At 32.5% G+C, this 20457-nt stretch overlaps 1 protein-coding gene across 1 annotated transcript in view; it reads left to right on the top strand.

Moving 5' to 3' along the window:
• Window positions 1–20457, top strand: part of LOC145283923 (uncharacterized) — a 98805-nt gene that overhangs the window by 45107 nt on the left and 33241 nt on the right. Inside the window, exons 28-43 of the mRNA XM_080133024.1 lie at window positions 517–776; window positions 940–1075; window positions 1398–1610; window positions 2978–3237; window positions 3402–3537; window positions 3861–4073; window positions 5647–5906; window positions 6069–6204; window positions 6527–6739; window positions 8257–8516; window positions 8679–8814; window positions 9137–9349; window positions 10866–11125; window positions 11287–11422; window positions 14350–14484; window positions 17197–17331. Of these exons, the coding sequence (XP_079989150.1) occupies window positions 517–776; window positions 940–1075; window positions 1398–1610; window positions 2978–3237; window positions 3402–3537; window positions 3861–4073; window positions 5647–5906; window positions 6069–6204; window positions 6527–6739; window positions 8257–8516; window positions 8679–8814; window positions 9137–9349; window positions 10866–11125; window positions 11287–11422; window positions 14350–14484; window positions 17197–17331 (3102 nt within the window). The remainder of the gene's footprint in view (window positions 1–516; window positions 777–939; window positions 1076–1397; window positions 1611–2977; window positions 3238–3401; window positions 3538–3860; window positions 4074–5646; window positions 5907–6068; window positions 6205–6526; window positions 6740–8256; window positions 8517–8678; window positions 8815–9136; window positions 9350–10865; window positions 11126–11286; window positions 11423–14349; window positions 14485–17196; window positions 17332–20457) is intronic.

Genomic DNA, 20457 nt, shown 5'->3' with positions numbered 1-20457 from the left:
AGAAGCAGGTAGCAGGAAGGGAATACCAAAGTCTGGCTCTTCGAGTGAAGAAGCTGTTAGAGTAGAAAGGTTTTTAACAATTGGGGACCTCAACAGTGAAGGGATAAGATTTGGTTGCTAAGCCGGTTTGTCGAGGATATGTACGTTGGTGCGTACAAGTGCAATCAAGTTCATCGGAGCACATTTCATTAAAATATTTGCAAAACAGGCAGAGAAATGCAACATTGCGGTGATGGGATATGGGTTGAAGCTTACTTGACCAAGTGAGACAAATTAGATTGAAACTCTTTTTTCGACTCTATCACAGAGGGAGAGGGACAAGTAGTAGATACACCAGCCCAGATTTCTACATTCATAACATCCTGTTGGTGTATTTTGTAAGCATTTGCTAACTTTTGACTAGTAACTGGTTACACTTCTAGTCTAAGAGTCATTTATTTTGTTCTCGACATAACATCTCAATCGAAAATACTGTATCATTTGAAAAGATGATTGTTAATTTTATTTGTCTTATAGTGACCTGCGTCTATGTGGATGGAATGGATGATGAATCAGTTGTCCCTGATGAAGCGATTACGTTGGAGCCAGCCGGTGCCAAGCCCGGTGATATTAGACCAGGAAATGCATGGGTTACTAATGGAGTAGATCCAAGATCTGTTACACTTAATATTGGTGATACACTGAAGAACGGAGGTACAGTTAAACTTGTTGATAATGACAATGTAGCTAACTACGTTGTGGAAGCAATCACACCAACTGGATTAGATTTCGTTAAGGTAAATTATTATTTTATAGTTTTACAATTATCTGAAGTAAAAGTTTTCAATATTATTTTTGGTACATTATTAATATCTCCAATTTTTTTTTTTTTGTTTTTTGTTTTTGTTTTTTTTTTGCGTTTTTTTTTTTAACTGAATCGTTAATTTCTTTCTGGTTTAGAAATCTCCAGCTGGTCAAATTGTGACAATTCCAGCGAAAGAAACACAAACTGGAATCAAAATCACTCTTACTCCGAAGAATATAAATGATCTGATGAGTGTTAGTGTTGCAATTAAAATATGTGCAAAGAAAACGAGTGAGTATATTGTTATTTAACATATTTTCCTCGTATTTGGTATTTCCATAGATTTTATTTCTTCATTCATTACAAAAGCATTAGTGAATTTTCCTTCTTGCCTCTTTTCTTTAAATAAACCAACAATTTATGATTTTTTTTTCTTACATAATTTTTTTTTACTAGTATTCCTTTCCATTTAAACCAGATAATCATTGGTAAGGTTACAATTGTTATAAAATTTCAAAACAACTTAATACTATGGACCTGAATGAGGTCAACCGCGGTACGTCACATCGTATTTCCTTCTGAAATTTAATTGCATGTGCAATTTTATTTGTAGCCTTCCAACCTACAACAGCTGTAGTCACAACAGTACCAACAACTCCAGTTCAAACCTCAACTCCATCTCCAGCAACAACCACAGTTCCAGTCACAACGCCAGTTCCAGTCACAACGCCAGCTCCAGTCACAACTCCAGCTCCAGTCACAACTCCAGTTCCGGTTACAACACCAGTGCCGACAAATTTGACAACTAGTCCAACTACAACTGCTGGTATATATTCACATGATCATTTATAACAAAAAGAATATTCGCTTAAAAACAAATTATTTTAGTTTATAGTCTATTAATTTTCAATTACTTAATATATTATATTTGTCCATTTTTTTTTCGCATTGTAAATTGCGCACGATTAAATAATACATTTATAATTCGTAAAATTCATTTTTAATTGAAATAATGATTTTAAAAAAATATTAATACTTAGTTCATTCTGGATGTCATTTATTAAAAACATATCATTCGTTATTGTTTAAAAACATTGAACTTATTTTCATAATAAATTTCAGTGAATGGTAGACCATATATTTCTTAGACTTTACAAAAATCTATTAATATAAAACTTTTGTTGCGCTGATAAAATATGAAAATACTTGTAGTGCCTCCTGCCTTTGACAAAGTCTAAAATTTGCAAAGAAAAATGCTGGAAATGAATATACTTTTATAACATTGTTATAAAATGGTTATAACTATTATATTATAGCAATGGAAGAAAATGAAATTTTACATTTATGTGTCGAATAATTAAAATAATAGCATATCGATCTGAATTAGTCTTTGAAATATTATCACCGTTTTCCTTATTAACTATAGCTGTGATGAGTTGCTTCAAGTGAACGTTAATTTTGTTTGACTTCAGAATATCTATAAGGTTATTAGTATCATTATGTGTATGCGAGTAATATGTAGCGTGACATTGTATTTTATTTTTTGTTGCGTTCACTTCTAACAAGGCATATCGCTACATGGACGTAAAAGGGCAACTATTTGGAGCTTTACCTAGGAAAGATTAACAAGATCTTTTTTTACGTTACATTTAATCATCTGCATATCATTACAGTCAGAAAAGCAGGTAGCAGGAAGGGAATATCAAAGTGTTGCTCTTCGAGTGAAGAAGCTGTTAGACTAGAAAGGTTTTTAACAATTGGGGACATCAACAGTGAAGGGATAAGATTTTGTTGCTAAGCCGGTTTGTCGAGGATATGTACGTTGGTGCGTACAAGTGCAATCAAGTTCATCGGAGCACATTTCATTAAAATATTTGCAAAACAGGCAGAGAAATGCAACATTGCGGTGATGGGATATGGGTTGAAGCTTACTTGACAAAGTGAGACAAATTAGATTGAAACTCTTTTTTCGACTCTATCACAGAGGGAGAGGGACAAGTAGTAGATACACCAGCCCAGATTTCTACATTCATAACATCCTGTTGGTGTATTTTGTAAGCATTTGCTAACTTTTGACTAGTAACTGGTTACACTTCTAGTCTAAGAGTCATTTATTTTGTTCTCGACATAACATCTCAATCGAAAATACTGTATCATTTGAAAAGATGATTGTTAATTTTATTTGTCTTATAGTGACCTGCGTCTATGTGGATGGAATGGATGATGAATCAGTTGTTCCTGATGAAGCGATTACGTTGGAGCCAGCCGGTGCCAAGCCCGGTGATATTAGACCAGGAAATGCATGGGTTACTAATGGAGTAGATCCAAGATCTGTTACACTTAATATTGGTGATACACTGAAGAACGGAGGTACAGTTAAACTTGTTGATAATGACAATGTAGCTAACTACGTTGTGGAAGCAATCACACCAACTGGATTAGATTTCGTTAAGGTAAATTATTATTTTATAGTTTTACAATTATCTGAAGTAAAAGTTTTCAATATTATTTTTGGTACATTATTAATATCTCCAATTTTTTTTTTTCTTTGATTTTTGTTTTTGTTTTTTTTTGCGTTTTTTTTTAAAACTGAATCGTTAATTTCTTTCTGGTTTAGAAATCTCCAGCTGGTCAAATTGTGACAATTCCAGCGAAAGAAACACAAACTGGAATCAAAATCACTCTTACTCCGAAGAATATAAATGATCTGATGAGTGTTAGTGTTGCAATTAAAATATGTGCAAAGAAAACGAGTGAGTATATTGTTATTTAACATATTTTCCTCGTATTTGGTATTTCCATAGATTTTATTTCTTTATTCATTACAAAAGCATTAGTGAATTTTCCTTCTTGCCTCTTTTCTTTAAATAAACCAACAATTTATGATTTTTTTTTTCTTACATAATTTTCTTTTACTAGTATTCCTTTACATTTAAATCAGATAATCATTGGTAAGGTTACAATTGTTATAAAATTTCAAAACAACTTAATACTATGGACCTGAATGAGGTCAACCGCGGTACGTCACATCGTATTTCCTTCTGAAATTTAATTGCATGTGCAATTTTATTTGTAGCCTTCCAACCTACAACAGCTGTAGTCACAACAGTACCAACAACTCCAGTTCAAACCTCAACTCCATCTCCAGCAACAACCACAGTTCCAGTCACAACGCCAGTTCCAGTCACAACGCCAGCTCCAGTCACAACTCCAGCTCCAGTCACAACTCCAGTTCCGGTTACAACACCAGTGCCGACAAATTTGACAACTAGTCCAACTACAACTGCTGGTATATATTCACATGATCATTTATAACAAAAAGAATATTCGCTTAAAAACAAATTTTTTTTAGTTTATAGTCTATTCATTTTCAATTATTTAATATATTATATTTGTTCATTTTTTTTTTTTTCGCATTGTAAATTGCGCACGATTAAATAATACATTTATAATTCGTAAAATTCATTTTTAATTGAAATAATGATTTTAAAAAATATTAATACTTAGTTCATTCTGGATGTCATTTATTAAAAAACATATCATTCGTTATTGTTTAAAAACATTGAACTTATTTTCATAAAAAATTTCAGTGAATGGTAGACCATATATTTCTTAGACTTTACAAAAATCTATTAATATAAAACTTTTGTTGCGCTGATAAAATATGAAAATACTTGTAGTGCCTCCTGCCTTTGACAAAGTCTAAAATTTGCAAAGAAAATACTTGTAGTGCCTCCTGCCTTTGACAAAGTCTAAAATTTGCAAAGAAAATACTTGTAGTGCCTCCTGCCTTTGACAAAGTCTAAAATTTGCAAAGAAAATACTTGTAGTGCCTCCTGCCTTTGACAAAGTCTAAAATTTGCAAAGAAAATACTTGTAGTGCCTCCTGCCTTTGACAAAGTCTAAAATTTGCAAAGAAAAATGCTGGAAATGAATATACTTTTATAACATTGTTATAAAATGGTTATAACTATTATATTATAGCAATGGAAGAAAATGAAATTTTACATTTATGTGTCGAATAATTAAAATAATAGCATATCGATCTGAATTCGTCTTTGAAATATTATCACCGTTTTCCTTATTAACTATAGTTGTGATGAGTTGCTTTCAAGTGAGCGTTAATTTTGTTTGACTTCAGAATATCTATAAGGTTATTAGTATCATTATGCGTATGCGAGTAATATGTAGCGTGACATTGTATTTTATTTTTTGTTGCGTTCACTTCTAACAAGGCATATCGCTACATGGACGTAAAAGGGCAACTATTTGGGGCTTTACCTAGGAAAGATTAACAAGATCTTTGTTTACGTTAGATTTAAACATCTGCATATCAGTACAGTCAGAGAAGCAGGTAGCAGGAAGGGAATACCAAAGTCTGGCTCTTCGAGTGAAGAAGCTGTTAGAGTAGAAAGGTTTTTAACAATTGGGGACCTCAACAGTGAAGGGATAAGATTTTGTTGCTAAGCCGGTTTGTCGAGGATATGTACGTTGGTGCGTACAAGTGCAATCAAGTTCAGCCGAGCACATTTCATTAAAATATTTGCAAGACAGGTAGAGAAATGCAACATTGCGGTGATGGGATATGGGTTGAAGCTTACTTGACAAAGTGAGACAAATTAGATTGAAACTCTTTTTTCGACTCTATCACAGAGGGAGAGTGACAAGTAGTAGATACACCAGCCCAGATTTCTACATTCATAACATCCTGTTGGTGTATTTTGTAAGCATTTGCTAACTTTTGACTAGTAACTGGTTACACTTCTAGTCTAAGAGTCATTTATTTTGTTCTCGACATAACATCTCAATCGAAAATACTGTATCATTTGAAAAGATGATTGTTAATTTTATTTGTCTTATAGTGACCTGCGTCTATGTGGATGGAATGGATGATGAATCAGTTGTTCCTGATGAAGCGATTACGTTGGAGCCAGCCGGTGCCAAGCCCGGTGATATTAGACCAGGAAATGCATGGGTTACTAATGGAGTAGATCCAAGATCTGTTACACTTAATATTGGTGATACACTGAAGAACGGAGGTACAGTTAAACTTGTTGATAATGACAATGTAGCTAACTACGTTGTGGAAGCAATCACACCAACTGGATTAGATTTCGTTAAGGTAAATTATTATTTTATAGTTTTCCAATTATCTGAAGTAAAAGTTTTCAATATTATTTTTGGTACATTATTAATATCTCCAATTTTTTCTTTTTCTTTTTTGTTTTTGTTTTTTTTTTGCGTTTTTTTTTTTAACTGAATCGTTAATTTCTTTCTGGTTTAGAAATCTCCAGCTGGTCAAATTGTGACAATTCCAGCGAAAGAAACACAAACTGGAATCAAAATCACTCTTACTCCGAAGAATATAAATGATCTGATGAGTGTTAGTGTTGCAATTAAAATATGTGCAAAGAAAACGAGTGAGTATATTGTTATTTAACATATTTTCCTCGTATTTGGTATTTCCATAGATTTTATTTCTTCATTCATTACAAAAGCATTAGTGAATTTTCCTTCTTGCCTCTTTTCTTTAAATAAACCAACAATTTATGATTTTTTTTTCTTACATAATTTTTTTTTACTAGTATTCCTTTCCATTTAAATCAGATAATCATTGGTAAGGTTACAATTGTTATAAAATTTCAAAACAACTTAATACTATGGACCTGAATGAGGTCAACCGCGGTACGTCACATCGTATTTCCTTCTGAAATTTAATTGCATGTGCAATTTTATTTGTAGCCTTCCAACCTACAACAGCTGTAGTCACAACAGTACCAACAACTCCAGTTCAAACCTCAACTCCATCTCCAGCAACAACCACAGTTCCAGTCACAACGCCAGTTCCAGTCACAACGCCAGCTCCAGTCACAACTCCAGCTCCAGTCACAACTCCAGTTCCGGTTACAACACCAGTGCCGACAAATTTGACAACTAGTCCAACTACAACTGCTGGTATATATTCACATGATCATTTATAACAAAAAGAATATTCGCTTAAAAACAAATTATTTTAGTTTATAGTCTATTCATTTTCAATTATTTAATATATTATATTTGTCCATTTTTTTTTCGCATTGTAAATTGCGCACGATTAAATAATACATTTATAATTCGTAAAATTCATTTTTAATTGAAATAATGATTTTAAAAAAATATTAATACTTAGTTCATTCTGGATGTCATTTATTAAAAACATATCATTCGTTATTGTTTAAAAACATTGAACTTATTTTCATAAAAAATTTCACTGAATGGTAGACCATATATTTCTTAGACTTTACAAAAATCTATTAATATAAAACTTTTGTTGCGCTGATAAAATATGAAAATACTTGTAGTGCCTCCTGCCTTTGACAAAGTCTAAAATTTGCAAAGAAAATACTTGTAGTGCCTCCTGCCTTTGACAAAGTCTAAAATTTGCAAAGAAAATACTTGTAGTGCCTCCTGCCTTTGACAAAGTCTAAAATTTGCAAAGAAAATACTTGTAGTGCCTCCTGCCTTTGACAAAGTCTAAAATTTGCAAAGAAAAATGCTGGAAATGAATATACTGTTATAACATTGTTATAAAATTGTTATAACTATTATATTATAGCAATGGAAGAAAATGAAATTTTACATTTATGTGTCGAATAATTAAAATAATAGCATATCGATCTGCATTAGTCTTTGAAATATTATCACCGTTTTCCTTATTAACTATAGTTGTGATGAGTTGCTTCAAGTGAACGTTAATTTTGTTTGACTTCAGAATATCTATAAGGTTATTAGTATCATTATGCGTATGCGAGTAATATGTAGCGTGACATTGTATTTTATTTTTTGTTGCGTTCACTTCTAACAAGGCATATCGCTACATGGACGTAAAAGGGCAACTATTTGGGGCTTTACCTAGGAAAGATTAACAAGATCTTTGTTTACGTTAGATTTAAACATCTGCATATCAGTACAGTCAGAGAAGCAGGTAGCAGGAAGGGAATACCAAAGTCTGGCTCTTCGAGTGAAGAAGCTGTTAGAGTAGAAAGGTTTTTAACAATTGGGGACCTCAACAGTGAAGGGATAAGATTTTGTTGCTAAGCCGGTTTGTCGAGGATATGTACGTTGGTGCGTACAAGTGCAATCAAGTTCAGCCGAGCACATTTCATTAAAATATTTGCAAGACAGGTAGAGAAATGCAACATTGCGGTGATGGGATATGGGTTGAAGCTTACTTGACAAAGTGAGACAAATTAGATTGAAACTCTTTTTTCGACTCTATCACAGAGGGAGAGTGACAAGTAGTAGATACACCAGCCCAGATTTCTACATTCATAACATCCTGTTGGTGTATTTTGTAAGCATTTGCTAACTTTTGACTAGTAACTGGTTACACTTCTAGTCTAAGAGTCATTTATTTTGTTCTCGACATAACATCTCAATCGAAAATACTGTATCATTTGAAAAGATGATTGTTAATTTTATTTGTATTATAGTGACCTGCGTCTATGTGGATGGAATGGATGATGAATCAGTTGTTCCTGATGAAGCGATTACGTTGGAGCCAGCCGGTGCCAAGCCCGGTGATATTAGACCAGGAAATGCATGGGTTACTAATGGAGTAGATCCAAGATCTGTTACACTTAATATTGGTGATACACTGAAGAACGGAGGTACAGTTAAACTTGTTGATAATGACAATGTAGCTAACTACGTTGTGGAAGCAATCACACCAACTGGATTAGATTTCGTTAAGGTAAATTATTATTTTATAGTTTTCCAATTATCTGAAGTAAAAGTTTTCAATATTATTTTTGGTACATTATTAATATCTCCAATTTTTTCTTTTTCTTTTTTGTTTTTGTTTTTTTTTTGCGTTTTTTTTTTTAACTGAATCGTTAATTTCTTTCTGGTTTAGAAATCTCCAGCTGGTCAAATTGTGACAATTCCAGAGAAAGAAACACAAACTGGAATCAAAATCACTCTTACTCCGAAGAATATAAATGATCTGATGAGTGTTAGTGTTGCAATTAAAATATGTGCAAAGAAAACGAGTGAGTATATTGTTATTTAACATATTTTCCTCGTATTTGGTATTTCCATAGATTTTATTTCTTCATTCATTACAAAAGCATTAGTGAATTTTCCTTCTTGCCTCTTTTCTTTAAATAAACCAACAATTTATGATTTTTTTTTCTTACATAATTTTTTTTTACTAGTATTCCTTTCCATTTAAATCAGATAATCATTGGTAAGGTTACAATTGTTATAAAATTTCAAAACAACTTAATACTATGGACCTGAATGAGGTCAACCGCGGTACGTCACATCGTATTTCCTTCTGAAATTTAATTGCATGTGCAATTTTATTTGTAGCCTTCCAACCTACAACAGCTGTAGTCACAACAGTACCAACAACTCCAGTTCAAACCTCAACTCCATCTCCAGCAACAACCACAGTTCCAGTCACAACGCCAGTTCCAGTCACAACGCCAGCTCCAGTCACAACTCCAGCTCCAGTCACAACTCCAGTTCCGGTTACAACACCAGTGCCGACAAATTTGACAACTAGTCCAACTACAACTGCTGGTATATATTCACATGATCATTTATAACAAAAAGAATATTCGCTTAAAAACAAATTATTTTAGTTTATAGTCTATTCATTTTCAATTATTTAATATATTATATTTGTCCATTTTTTTTTCGCATTGTAAATTGCGCACGATTAAATAATACATTTATAATTCGTAAAATTCATTTTTAATTGAAATAATGATTTTAAAAAAATATTAATACTTAGTTCATTCTGGATGTCATTTATTAAAAACATATCATTCGTTATTGTTTAAAAACATTGAACTTATTTTCATAAAAAATTTCACTGAATGGTAGACCATATATTTCTTAGACTTTACAAAAATCTATTAATATAAAACTTTTGTTGCGCTGATAAAATATGAAAATACTTGTAGTGCCTCCTGCCTTTGACAAAGTCTAAAATTTGCAAAGAAAATACTTGTAGTGCCTCCTGCCTTTGACAAAGTCTAAAATTTGCAAAGAAAATACTTGTAGTGCCTCCTGCCTTTGACAAAGTCTAAAATTTGCAAAGAAAATACTTGTAGTGCCTCCTGCCTTTGACAAAGTCTAAAATTTGCAAAGAAAAATGCTGGAAATGAATATACTGTTATAACATTGTTATAAAATTGTTATAACTATTATATTATAGCAATGGAAGAAAATGAAATTTTACATTTATGTGTCGAATAATTAAAATAATAGCATATCGATCTGCATTAGTCTTTGAAATATTATCACCGTTTTCCTTATTAACTATAGTTGTGATGAGTTGCTTCAAGTGAACGTTAATTTTGTTTGACTTCAGAATATCTATAAGGTTATTAGTATCATTATGTGTATGCGAGTAATATGAAGCGTGACATTGTATTTTATTTTTTGTTGCGTTCACTTCTAACAAGGCATATCGCTACATGGACGTAAAAGGGCAACTATTTGGGGCTTTACCTAGGAAAGATTAACAAGATCTTTTTTTACGTTACATTTAAACATCTGCATATCAGTACCGTCAGAGAAGCAGGTAGCAGGAAGGGAATACCAAAGTCTGGCTCTTCGAGTGAAGAAGCTGTTAGAGTAGAAAGGTTTTAACAATTGGGGACCTCAACAGTGAAGGGATAAGATTTTGTTGCTAAGCCGGTTTGTCGAGGATATGTACGTTGGTGCGTACAAGTGCAATCAAGTTCAGCCGAGCACATTTCATTAAAATATTTGCAAAACAGGCAGAGAAATGCAACATTGCGGTGATGGGATATGGGTTGAAGCTTACTTGACAAAGTGAGACAAATTAGATTGAAACTCTTTTTTCGACTCTATCCAAGATGAAGAGGGACAAGTAGTAGGTGCACCGGCCCAGATTTCTACATTCATAACATCCTGTTGGTGTATTTTGTAAGCATTTGCTAACTTTTGACTAGTAACTGGTTACACTTCTAGTCTAAGAGTCATTTATTTTGTTCTCGACATAACATCTCAATCGAAAATACTGTATCATTTGAAAAGATGATTGTTAATTTTATTTGTATTATAGTGACCTGCGTCTATGTGGATGGAATGGATGATGAATCAGTTGTTCCTGATGAAGCGATTACGTTGGAGCCAGCCGGTGCCAAGCCCGGTGATATTAGACCAGGAAATGCATGGGTTACTAATGGAGTAGATCCAAGATCTGTTACACTTAATATTGGTGATACACTGAAGAACGGAGGTACAGTTAAACTTGTTGATAATGACAATGTAGCTAACTACGTTGTGGAAGCAATCACACCAACTGGATTAGATTTCGTTAAGGTAAATTATTATTTTATAGTTTTCCAATTATCTGAAGTAAAAGTTTTCAATATTATTTTTGGTACATTATTAATATCTCCAATTTTTTCTTTTTCTTTTTTGTTTTTGTTTTTTTTTTGCGTTTTTTTTTTAACTGAATCGTTAATTTCTTTCTGGTTTAGAAATCTCCAGCTGGTCAAATTGTGACAATTCCAGCGAAAGAAACACAAACTGGAATCAAAATCACTCTTACTCCGAAGAATATAAATGATCTGATGAGTGTTAGCGTTGCAATTAAAATATGTGCAAAGAAAACGAGTGAGTATATTGTTATTTTACATATTTTCCTCGTATTTGGTATTTCCATAGATTTTATTTCTTCATTCATTACAAAAGCATTAGTGAATTTTCCTTCTTGCCTCTTTTCTTTAAATAAACCAACAATTTATGATTTTTTTTTTTCTTACATAATTTTCTTTTACTAGTATTCCTTTCCATTTAAATCAGATAATCATTGGTAAGGTTACAATTGTTATAAAATTTCATACATAAAAATTACATTTATTTATCTCCTATTTAATATTTTGACTGCAGAAATTCCCCTCTGTACCAAGGTATCGTAGGTTTGCAATAACAGATGCCGCGTACTAATTTTTTTTTTCTAGGCTATTAGCCACTATCTTATGTAATTTTCGAACACAATTTTAGGCACATTATGCCGTTATAATAAAATGTTACATTGCATCCCGGGACTAACACTATCACAATCGCACCATTTATAGAAGAAAGAGTCCCTATTTTTCTCTATAAATATTTTGTCCTCCCACTGCTACCAGTTGACACCGGGCAATTCTACATTTTCATACGATACTTAGGTTTCACCCATCTTAACTGGTTATTACCTACATACACATAACGTAATCTTTACATTTCCAGATTCAAAAATAATAAATTCTTCCTGCTCAAATTCCGCCTATTTTGAATGGCTGATACCTGACTATTCACGTACTCTGGAATACACTTCTACAATAAGTAAACGAACGCACCAAAAAATATGCAATATGGCGTCGCTCTCTACAGAAAAAAAAACATGGTAAAAAAATCAACTAAATTAAACATATTAACTGACTGTCGTCGCTCTTTACATATTACAATCGTGCTGAATAAAAAAAAACAAAATTATACATATTAACCGATTGGTGTCGCTTTAAAAACACAAAATTAAACCTATTAACCGATTGTCGTCGCACTCTACAGATTACAATCGTGCTGCAAAAAAATAACAAGCAAAATTATACATATTAACCGATTAGCATCGCTAATAAAAAATTAAACATATTAACCAATTGCCGTCGCTATTTACAGATTACAATCGTGCTGAAAAAAAAAATTAAGCATATTAACCGATTAGCGTCGCTCTATACAGAAGACAATAACTTTGTTTTGTTTTGTTTTTGTTTTGTTTTTTCTTTTATGAGTAAATTTTTACATTAGCTCCACCTCCACAATCTTCTTTAACATGACGACTTGGATAGGTTTTCAACTATGCTGATTACGAAAATCTCATTAAAATTGAGCAAAGATAAGTACTTTTCGATGGTTGGGGGTGTCTATTCTGAAAGCCGTTCTAAATATGCGGAGTTTGGGGGTGTCTATTCCGAAAGCCGTTCTTAACATGAGGAGGTTGGAGTTGGCCATGAGCAGAAACCGTACTGTATATTTTACGAGGGGGCCTTCGTCAACTGTGCAACGCCGGTTAACGGGTCCTGCTAGTTTTATAATAATGGTTTAAATGAGTTCTTAGCTCGTTTTAAATATCTTTAATTATACAAAATATTCGAACAATAAAACTTGTTTTTGGTAAAACTTGCAGAGGATGCTGTTTTACGATTGTTGTAAACATGGAACGAAAATTTAAATTTCGTTCCGTTTTAAATTCTGTACATTTTACATTACGTCCAACTCATCGTTCACATTCAACATGTCAACTTTTATAGGTTTTCGTGTATGCTGACAAGGTCAGGGGTAGGTGTATCAGAATTTTTGTAGGAATTTTTGACACCCCTAACACGAAACTGCGAATAAAATATAAAAAAAACTCGTAATTTCTCTTTTAAAAGTGGGTTTTTTATTTCTTTATGGATTATACTTCCAAAATAAACTAATAAAGTTGTTTTAAAAGTAATAGAAATATTTTTTTTAAAACAGTAATGAATTTTCCGAACTCAATATTTTTCAATTTTTAAACTTTAAAAATCTATCAAAATTTTTCTATTGATTCTATTTTTACGATATTTTCAGGGTCAATGTGAAATTTTATGCTCTTTCCAATAAACTGAATATAATATTTTAGACAAACGTTTTTTTTTAATTCACGCCCCCCCCCCCATTTTCAAGTGTCTATTATAAGCGCATTTGAGAAGTTGTTTTGTTTTATTGTTTTTTTGTTTGTTTGTTTTTTTGTCATACAGGACGAAAGGCTCAACATATAAAATAAACTATAGGTTCTTTGATATGACAGGGGCGCGTTCGAAATAAATGTTTTTGTTTAAAGCACAATTGCACCGTGATATGTGACTTTTTTATTTTAACCATAAATTCAAGCTTTACGATCGAACAAGCAGCAAGGCTAAGCATATAAAATCAACAGTAAGTTCTTTGATATGACAGAGATGCGTTGGAAATTAATATTTCTGTTTAGAGCACAAGTGAAGCATGATAATTGACATTGCATTTTAAAATTTAATGCAAGCCATTATATATCAAAATAATTTTATAAAACCAACAGTAGGTTCTCTACAGTGCAATGCAAGCATTTTCTACGATACGTTCACTTATTTAATGTCCATAATTTTTCAAAAACTATATACACTTTTTAGATGTATGAAATGATTAAATAAATGATTTACAGGGTGGAACGATAAAGTTGTCGCCCTAAAGAAAACAACACTACAGCTTTGTTTTTTAACTTTTACTGAAAAAAAAATCAAGTCAGATAACTAGATTATGTAGTAGAGCTGACATCTATTTAATGTAACCGTCTTCAGCCTAAATCATCGCCTTAATACGGGTCCTGAACTGGGAGCATACCTATTGCACAATACAACTTATTTTCATGTTAACTTTTAAAATCAACTTTTGCAGATGATGGAAAGTCTATTATTTTTATAATATACATCTTTGATTTCTTTTTATTTGAATAGTTTCTGCTGGACGTTTAACTGCATGTGCATTTTTACTTTCAGCTGTCCAACCCACAACAGTTGGAGTCACAACAGCAGCAACAACTCAAGTCTCAACTCCTTCTCCAGTAACAACCCCAGTTCCAATCACAACAACTCTTCCAGCAAATTTGACAACTCTTCCAACTACAACACCCGGTATATTCATATAATCTACTTATATATATAAAGCATATTGTGTGTGTGTGTGTGTGTGTGTGTGTGTGTGTGTGTGTGTGTGTGTGTGTGTGTGTGTGTGTGTGTGTGTGTGAGAGAAAGAGAGAGAGAGAGAGAGTTTGCGCCCTATGGACTATAAAACGGTTCGGCCAATTTTTTTTTTAATTTCACACGCATGTATTTTATGTACCTGTGCGTGTTTTAGATCGATTTTATATCAAAATACCCCCGGTAAGTATCGAAAATCGATAATCAAAAAAATGTCATTAATGAAGGAACAGTTCAAGTTTGATCAAAGTTAATACCTTTATACACACTAGCATCATAAGTGCGTTTGAGAAATTTTCTGACTGCAAAAGCAGAATGGCCCGGCGTATAAAATCAACAATAGGTTCTTTGATAAAACAAGGGAACGTTCAAAATGAATGTTTCTGTATAGAGCTCTACTGGACCATTGTACTTAACTTTTATATTTTAAATTTTAATTCAAGTCAATACATAAAAATAATTTCATAACATTAACAGTAGGTTTTTTAAAGTGTGATATAGACTACTATATATTGTGGACTAAGTTACTCTGGGGACGCATATGAGCTTACTCTTGGTGCACCATTGTGGGTTCCCGACTAGAGCAGGCAATCGATTGATTTGATTGACGAATGGGCGATTTCACCGATTTCGATGACAATAAAATAATCCAATGAAAGGAGGAACAGGTGAGTTTGACAAAAGTTAATACTTTACACAGCCTAAAAATACACATGCATTTGAGAAGTTTTCTTACAATACAATCCAAAAGACTCGACATATAAAATAAACTACAGGTTCTTTGATATGACAGGGACGCGTTCGAAATGAATGTTTTTTGTTTAAAGCACAACTAAACATTGATACTTTACTTTTTTTTATTTTAAACTTAAATTCAAACAATTACCATCGAACAAGCAGTAAGGCTATAAATCATATAAAATCAACAGTAAGTTCTTTGATATGACAGAGGTGCGTTGGAAATAAATGTCTCTGTTTAGAGCACAAGTGAAGCATGGTACTTGACTTTTGCATGTTAAAATTTAATGCAAGCCATTCTATATAAAAAGTGATTTTATAAAATCAGCAGTAGGTTTTCTACAATGTAATGTACCTATTTACTATGCCTCCCCACGGGACAGAGTTAGACACCAGGGTCGTTTAATGTAGAATACAATTTATTGTGGACTAAGTCACTGCGGTGATGCATGTGAAGCCTCCTTCCGGTGCACTGCGATGGGTTGCCAATTAGAGCAGGCAATCAATCGATTTGATTGAAAAACGGACGATTGCACTGATTTCGATGACAATAAAAATATGGAAGTATGAAACATTCTTTGATCCTCATTCAATCCCGATCAAGGTCGGGTCTCCCTGCTAGTTCGGAATAAATAGAAAATCTGCCTTGAAAAATTTTTCTACGAGACGTTCATTATTTAATATTCAAAATTTTTCAGAAAACTATATTTATTTTCCTTTACACTTTTTAGACGTATGAAATGATTAAATAAATGATTTACAGGGTGGAACGATAAAGTTGTAGCCCTAAAGAAAACAACACTACAGCTTTGTTTTTTAAATTTTACTGAAAAAAATCAAGTCAGATATCTTGATTATGTAGTAGAACTGACATCTATTTAATGTAGCCGCCTTCAGCCTCAATCATCGCCTCAATATGGGTCCTGAACTGGGAGCATGCCTTTTTCCACAAGTACTGGCAAGAGTTGGGTAAATACTCGGCATATGGGGGCGATCAGGCTGGCTTTGGTGTTGTGAAAGGTCATGTTGACGATGTTCTCGACGTATGACTAAACGAAGTAGCTCAGCGGATCCAGGTCCGGGGAGAAGGATGGCCAGTGAGATAAGAGTACAAAGTCGTAGCACTCCTTCTGAAGCCATGCTTGGGTCTTTTTGGATTTGCGAGCCGGCGCTGAGTCCGGCTGACACATCCACCACCTGAAAGCGGCCACCTAATTGCACCAGAGGATCACCACACTCTTCAGCACATCCGGGTACACTTTGGTGTTAACTTTTAAATCGACTTCGAAGATGTAAGGTGGGATGATGTAGCCCTCACTTGAAACCACACAAAAACTATTACCGTGGCAAGAAACTTTGTTTTTATCACCCTGGGCAAGTCCCTGTTATTTGTGGCAATTTTGAGGGTACTGGCAATGGTCCTGTTGTCATAACTTGGATCGCTAGAGAGCATGAGTTGTACAGCGATGCATCTCTAATCTCGCTCGCTGAACATTGTGTCACTTACAGATATGATAGAAGGCTCCTGTGGCTCTTGGGATTTGTACACAACTGGCCAATTAGTAGATGGTTTGTGACAAAAGAAAGAAAGCCAGTTTTCATCAAACTGAAATGGAATCATGTTTTCTTTTCTAGGGGGATAATTTTATCGTTCCACCCCGTATAATAGGATAAAATTTATTTATTTATTTTATAATAATGATTTTAATTAGTCCTTACTTTGGGTTAAATATCTTTAATCAGACAAAATATCATTCGAACAATAAAACTTACTTTCATGTTAACTTTTAAAATCAACTTTTGCAGATGATGGAAAGTCTATTTTTTTTTCTACTATAAATCTTTGATTTCTTTTTATTTGAATAGTTTCTGCTGTACGTTTAACTGCATGTGCATTTTTACTTTTAGCTGTCCAACCCACAACAGTTGGAGTCACAACAGCAGCAACAACTCAAGTCTCAACTCCTTCTCCAGTAACAACCCCAGTTCCAATCACAACAACTCTTCCAGCAAATTTAACAACTCTTCCAACTACAACACCCGGTATATTCATATAATCTACTTATATATATAAAGCATAGTGTGTGTGTGTGTGTGTGTGTGTGTGTGTGTGTGTGTGTGTGTGTGTGTGTGTGTGTGTGTGTGTGTGTGTGTGTGTGTGTGTGTGTGTGTGTGAGAGAGAGTTTGCGCCCTATGGACTATAAAACGATTCGGCCAAATTTTTTTTTTTAATTTCACACACATGTACTTTATGTGCCTGAGCGTGTTCTTAGATCGATTTTATATCAAAATACCTCTGATAAGTATCGAAAATCGATAATCAAAAAAATATCATTTAAGAATGAACAGTTCAATTTTGATCAAAGTTAATACTGTTCTACACACTAACATCACAAGCGCATTTGAGAAGTTTTATGACCGCACAAGCAGAATGGTCCGGTGTATAAAATCAACAGTAGGTTCTTTGGTAAAACAAGGGCGTGTTTAAAATGAATGTTTCTGTTTAGAGCACAACTGGACCATTGTACTTTTATATTTTAAATTTTGATTCCAGTCAATATATAAAAATAATTTCATAACATTAACAGTAGGTTCTTTAAAGTGCGATATAGACTACTATGTATTGTGGACTAAGTCATTCCGGTGAAGCATATGAGCTTACTGTTGGTGTACCATTGTAGGTTTCCGAATTGAGTAGGCAATCGATTGATTTTATTGATGGATGCTGTACTTCACATGATTTTTTTAGTGTGTCTTATTTTACTTTTTTAATAATATAATAAAATCTAGGAAATATTGTAAAAGGTCTCTGCTACGAAATAACATTAGAAAAATGTAAGAAAAGTACAGTTAATTATATAATGATTGTACTAGTGGGACCTGTGGAAATTCCACAGGGGACTCATTCATATGTAATATTAATATTGGCATTCTGTAGATGTTCAGCGCAAATGGAGAAGCTCTGATATTATTCTAGCTTTTTTGTTAAAACTTCAAAAGTATTTGTCTAAGCTAGCACGAACGCCCAGCAAAGCCCGGTCGTAAAGTACGCTTAAATATGATATTTTAATTCTTTCAGATTTCATACATATTATTATAGAATTAATGGTCTATCGATTTTTATATACTATAAAGTTGTAATTTCACAAATAAAAAAAGGGTATCCAGATGACTTTGGTGCATTAGCTTGAATCGAAACCAAAATAAAAGCTTATGAAAAAAAAAAAAAAAAAAAAATATATATATATATATATATATATATATATATATATATATATATATATATATATATATAACTTTAGTTCTTTCAGCCATAATCGAAAGCGAAACCAAAACTTATGAAGAATTCTTGGTAAAATTATTTGTGACAAGAAATGGAAGTACATAACAATTAAACGACCCGGATGTAAGCGTGACACAAAAAAAACACACACACACACATGCTATCGTATTAATATAGAGATTTTAATTGCTTTATTTTAATACCTTACATTATAATAAATAATCTGTTGTTCACCGTTCATTTTATCTTTTTTTTGCCAATTTCATTGTTTTTTATCACATTAGAGACAGGTAAAAATGAATTTTAATCGATAAAAAGTGTGTCATGCTACACACCGTTTGAAAATCAATAAATAAGGACTAATTGTTAAAATATATATTAAACTGATGAAATTATATTGATTCTAAAATAATTACTAGTTTATTTCTCTAAAATAAAATTTCTAATAATAATGGAGTGAGTAATGCTCAACGCATGCTATGATTTCAATCATAGCACGTATGAACTATTATCTTCATGATTTCAATCAGAGCACGTATGAACTATTATCTTCATGATTTCAATCATAGCACGTATGAACTATTATCTTCATGATTTCAATCATAGCATGTATGAACTATTATCTTCATGATTTCAATCAGAGCACGTATGAACTATTATCTTCATGATTTCAATCATAGCACGTATGAACTATTATCTTCATGATTTCAATCATAGCATGTATGAACTATTATCTTCATGATTTCAATCATAGCACGTATGAACTATTATCTTCATGATTTCAATCATAGCACGTATGAACTATTATCTTCATGATTTCAATCATAGCATGTATGAACTATTATCTTCATGATTTCAATCATAGCATGTATGAACTATTATCTTCATGATTTCAATCATAGCACGTATGAACTATTATCTTCATGATTTCAATCATAGCATGTATGAACTATTATCTTCATGATTTCAATCATAGCATGTATTAACTATTATCTTCATGATTTCAATCATAGCACGTATGAACTATTATCTTCATGATTTCAATCATAGCACGTATGAACTATTATCTTCATGATTTCAATCATAGCACGTATGAACTATTATCTTCATGATTTCAATCATAGCACGTATGAACTATTATCTTCATGATTTCAATCATAGCATGTATGAACTATTATCTTCATGATTTCAATCATAGCACGTATGAACTATTATCTTCATGATTTCAATCATAGCACGTATGAACTATTATCTTCATGATTTCAATCATAGCATGTATGAACTATTATCTTCATGATTTCAATCATAGCATGTATGAACTATTATCTTCATTACATTTTGATAACACCAATTAATAAAACTGCATCAACAACATCTAAACTTACAACAAACACACATCTTACACCTGTAATGAATCCACCATTTTTATATGCATATCTTTTTTTTTTGTTTGTTTGTTTATTGTAGATGCAATTGAGTTAATTCCTTTAAAAATCTGTAATTCAGTATTTTTTTCGTTTTCTTTTGTTTAGCTTTTTTGGGGGGGATCAGTGTTTTTTTTTTGTCAGTGTTTTCATATATTTTTTTTTACTCGTGGATTGTGTTTGTTTTCATTTCTTTTCACTATAGACGCGTATTATGTTTGATAAAATATGTCTAATAATAGATAACATTATACTTGATAGTGGTTTGTTTTCATACGTTTGGGTCGTTCTTAACATTTTTCAATGCATAGTTTCCTAAACATTCAGCAGCCTATCATATTTTATTGTATCCTATAAACTGTGTTTCTATTCAAATTTCTTGATAAGTCTCTAAATTTATGAGAAAACTATTATTACTCTCTTTACTTTTGTACATTACAAATCATACTTGAAAACAACTGA

The sequence above is a fragment of the Euprymna scolopes genome, chromosome 8 (assembly GCF_053919585.1).
Source record: "Euprymna scolopes isolate OS-2025 chromosome 8, ASM5391958v1, whole genome shotgun sequence".
In the NCBI taxonomy this organism is placed as follows: Eukaryota; Metazoa; Mollusca; class Cephalopoda; order Sepiida; family Sepiolidae; genus Euprymna; species Euprymna scolopes.
This window is presented reverse-complemented; position numbering and strand designations above follow the sequence as displayed.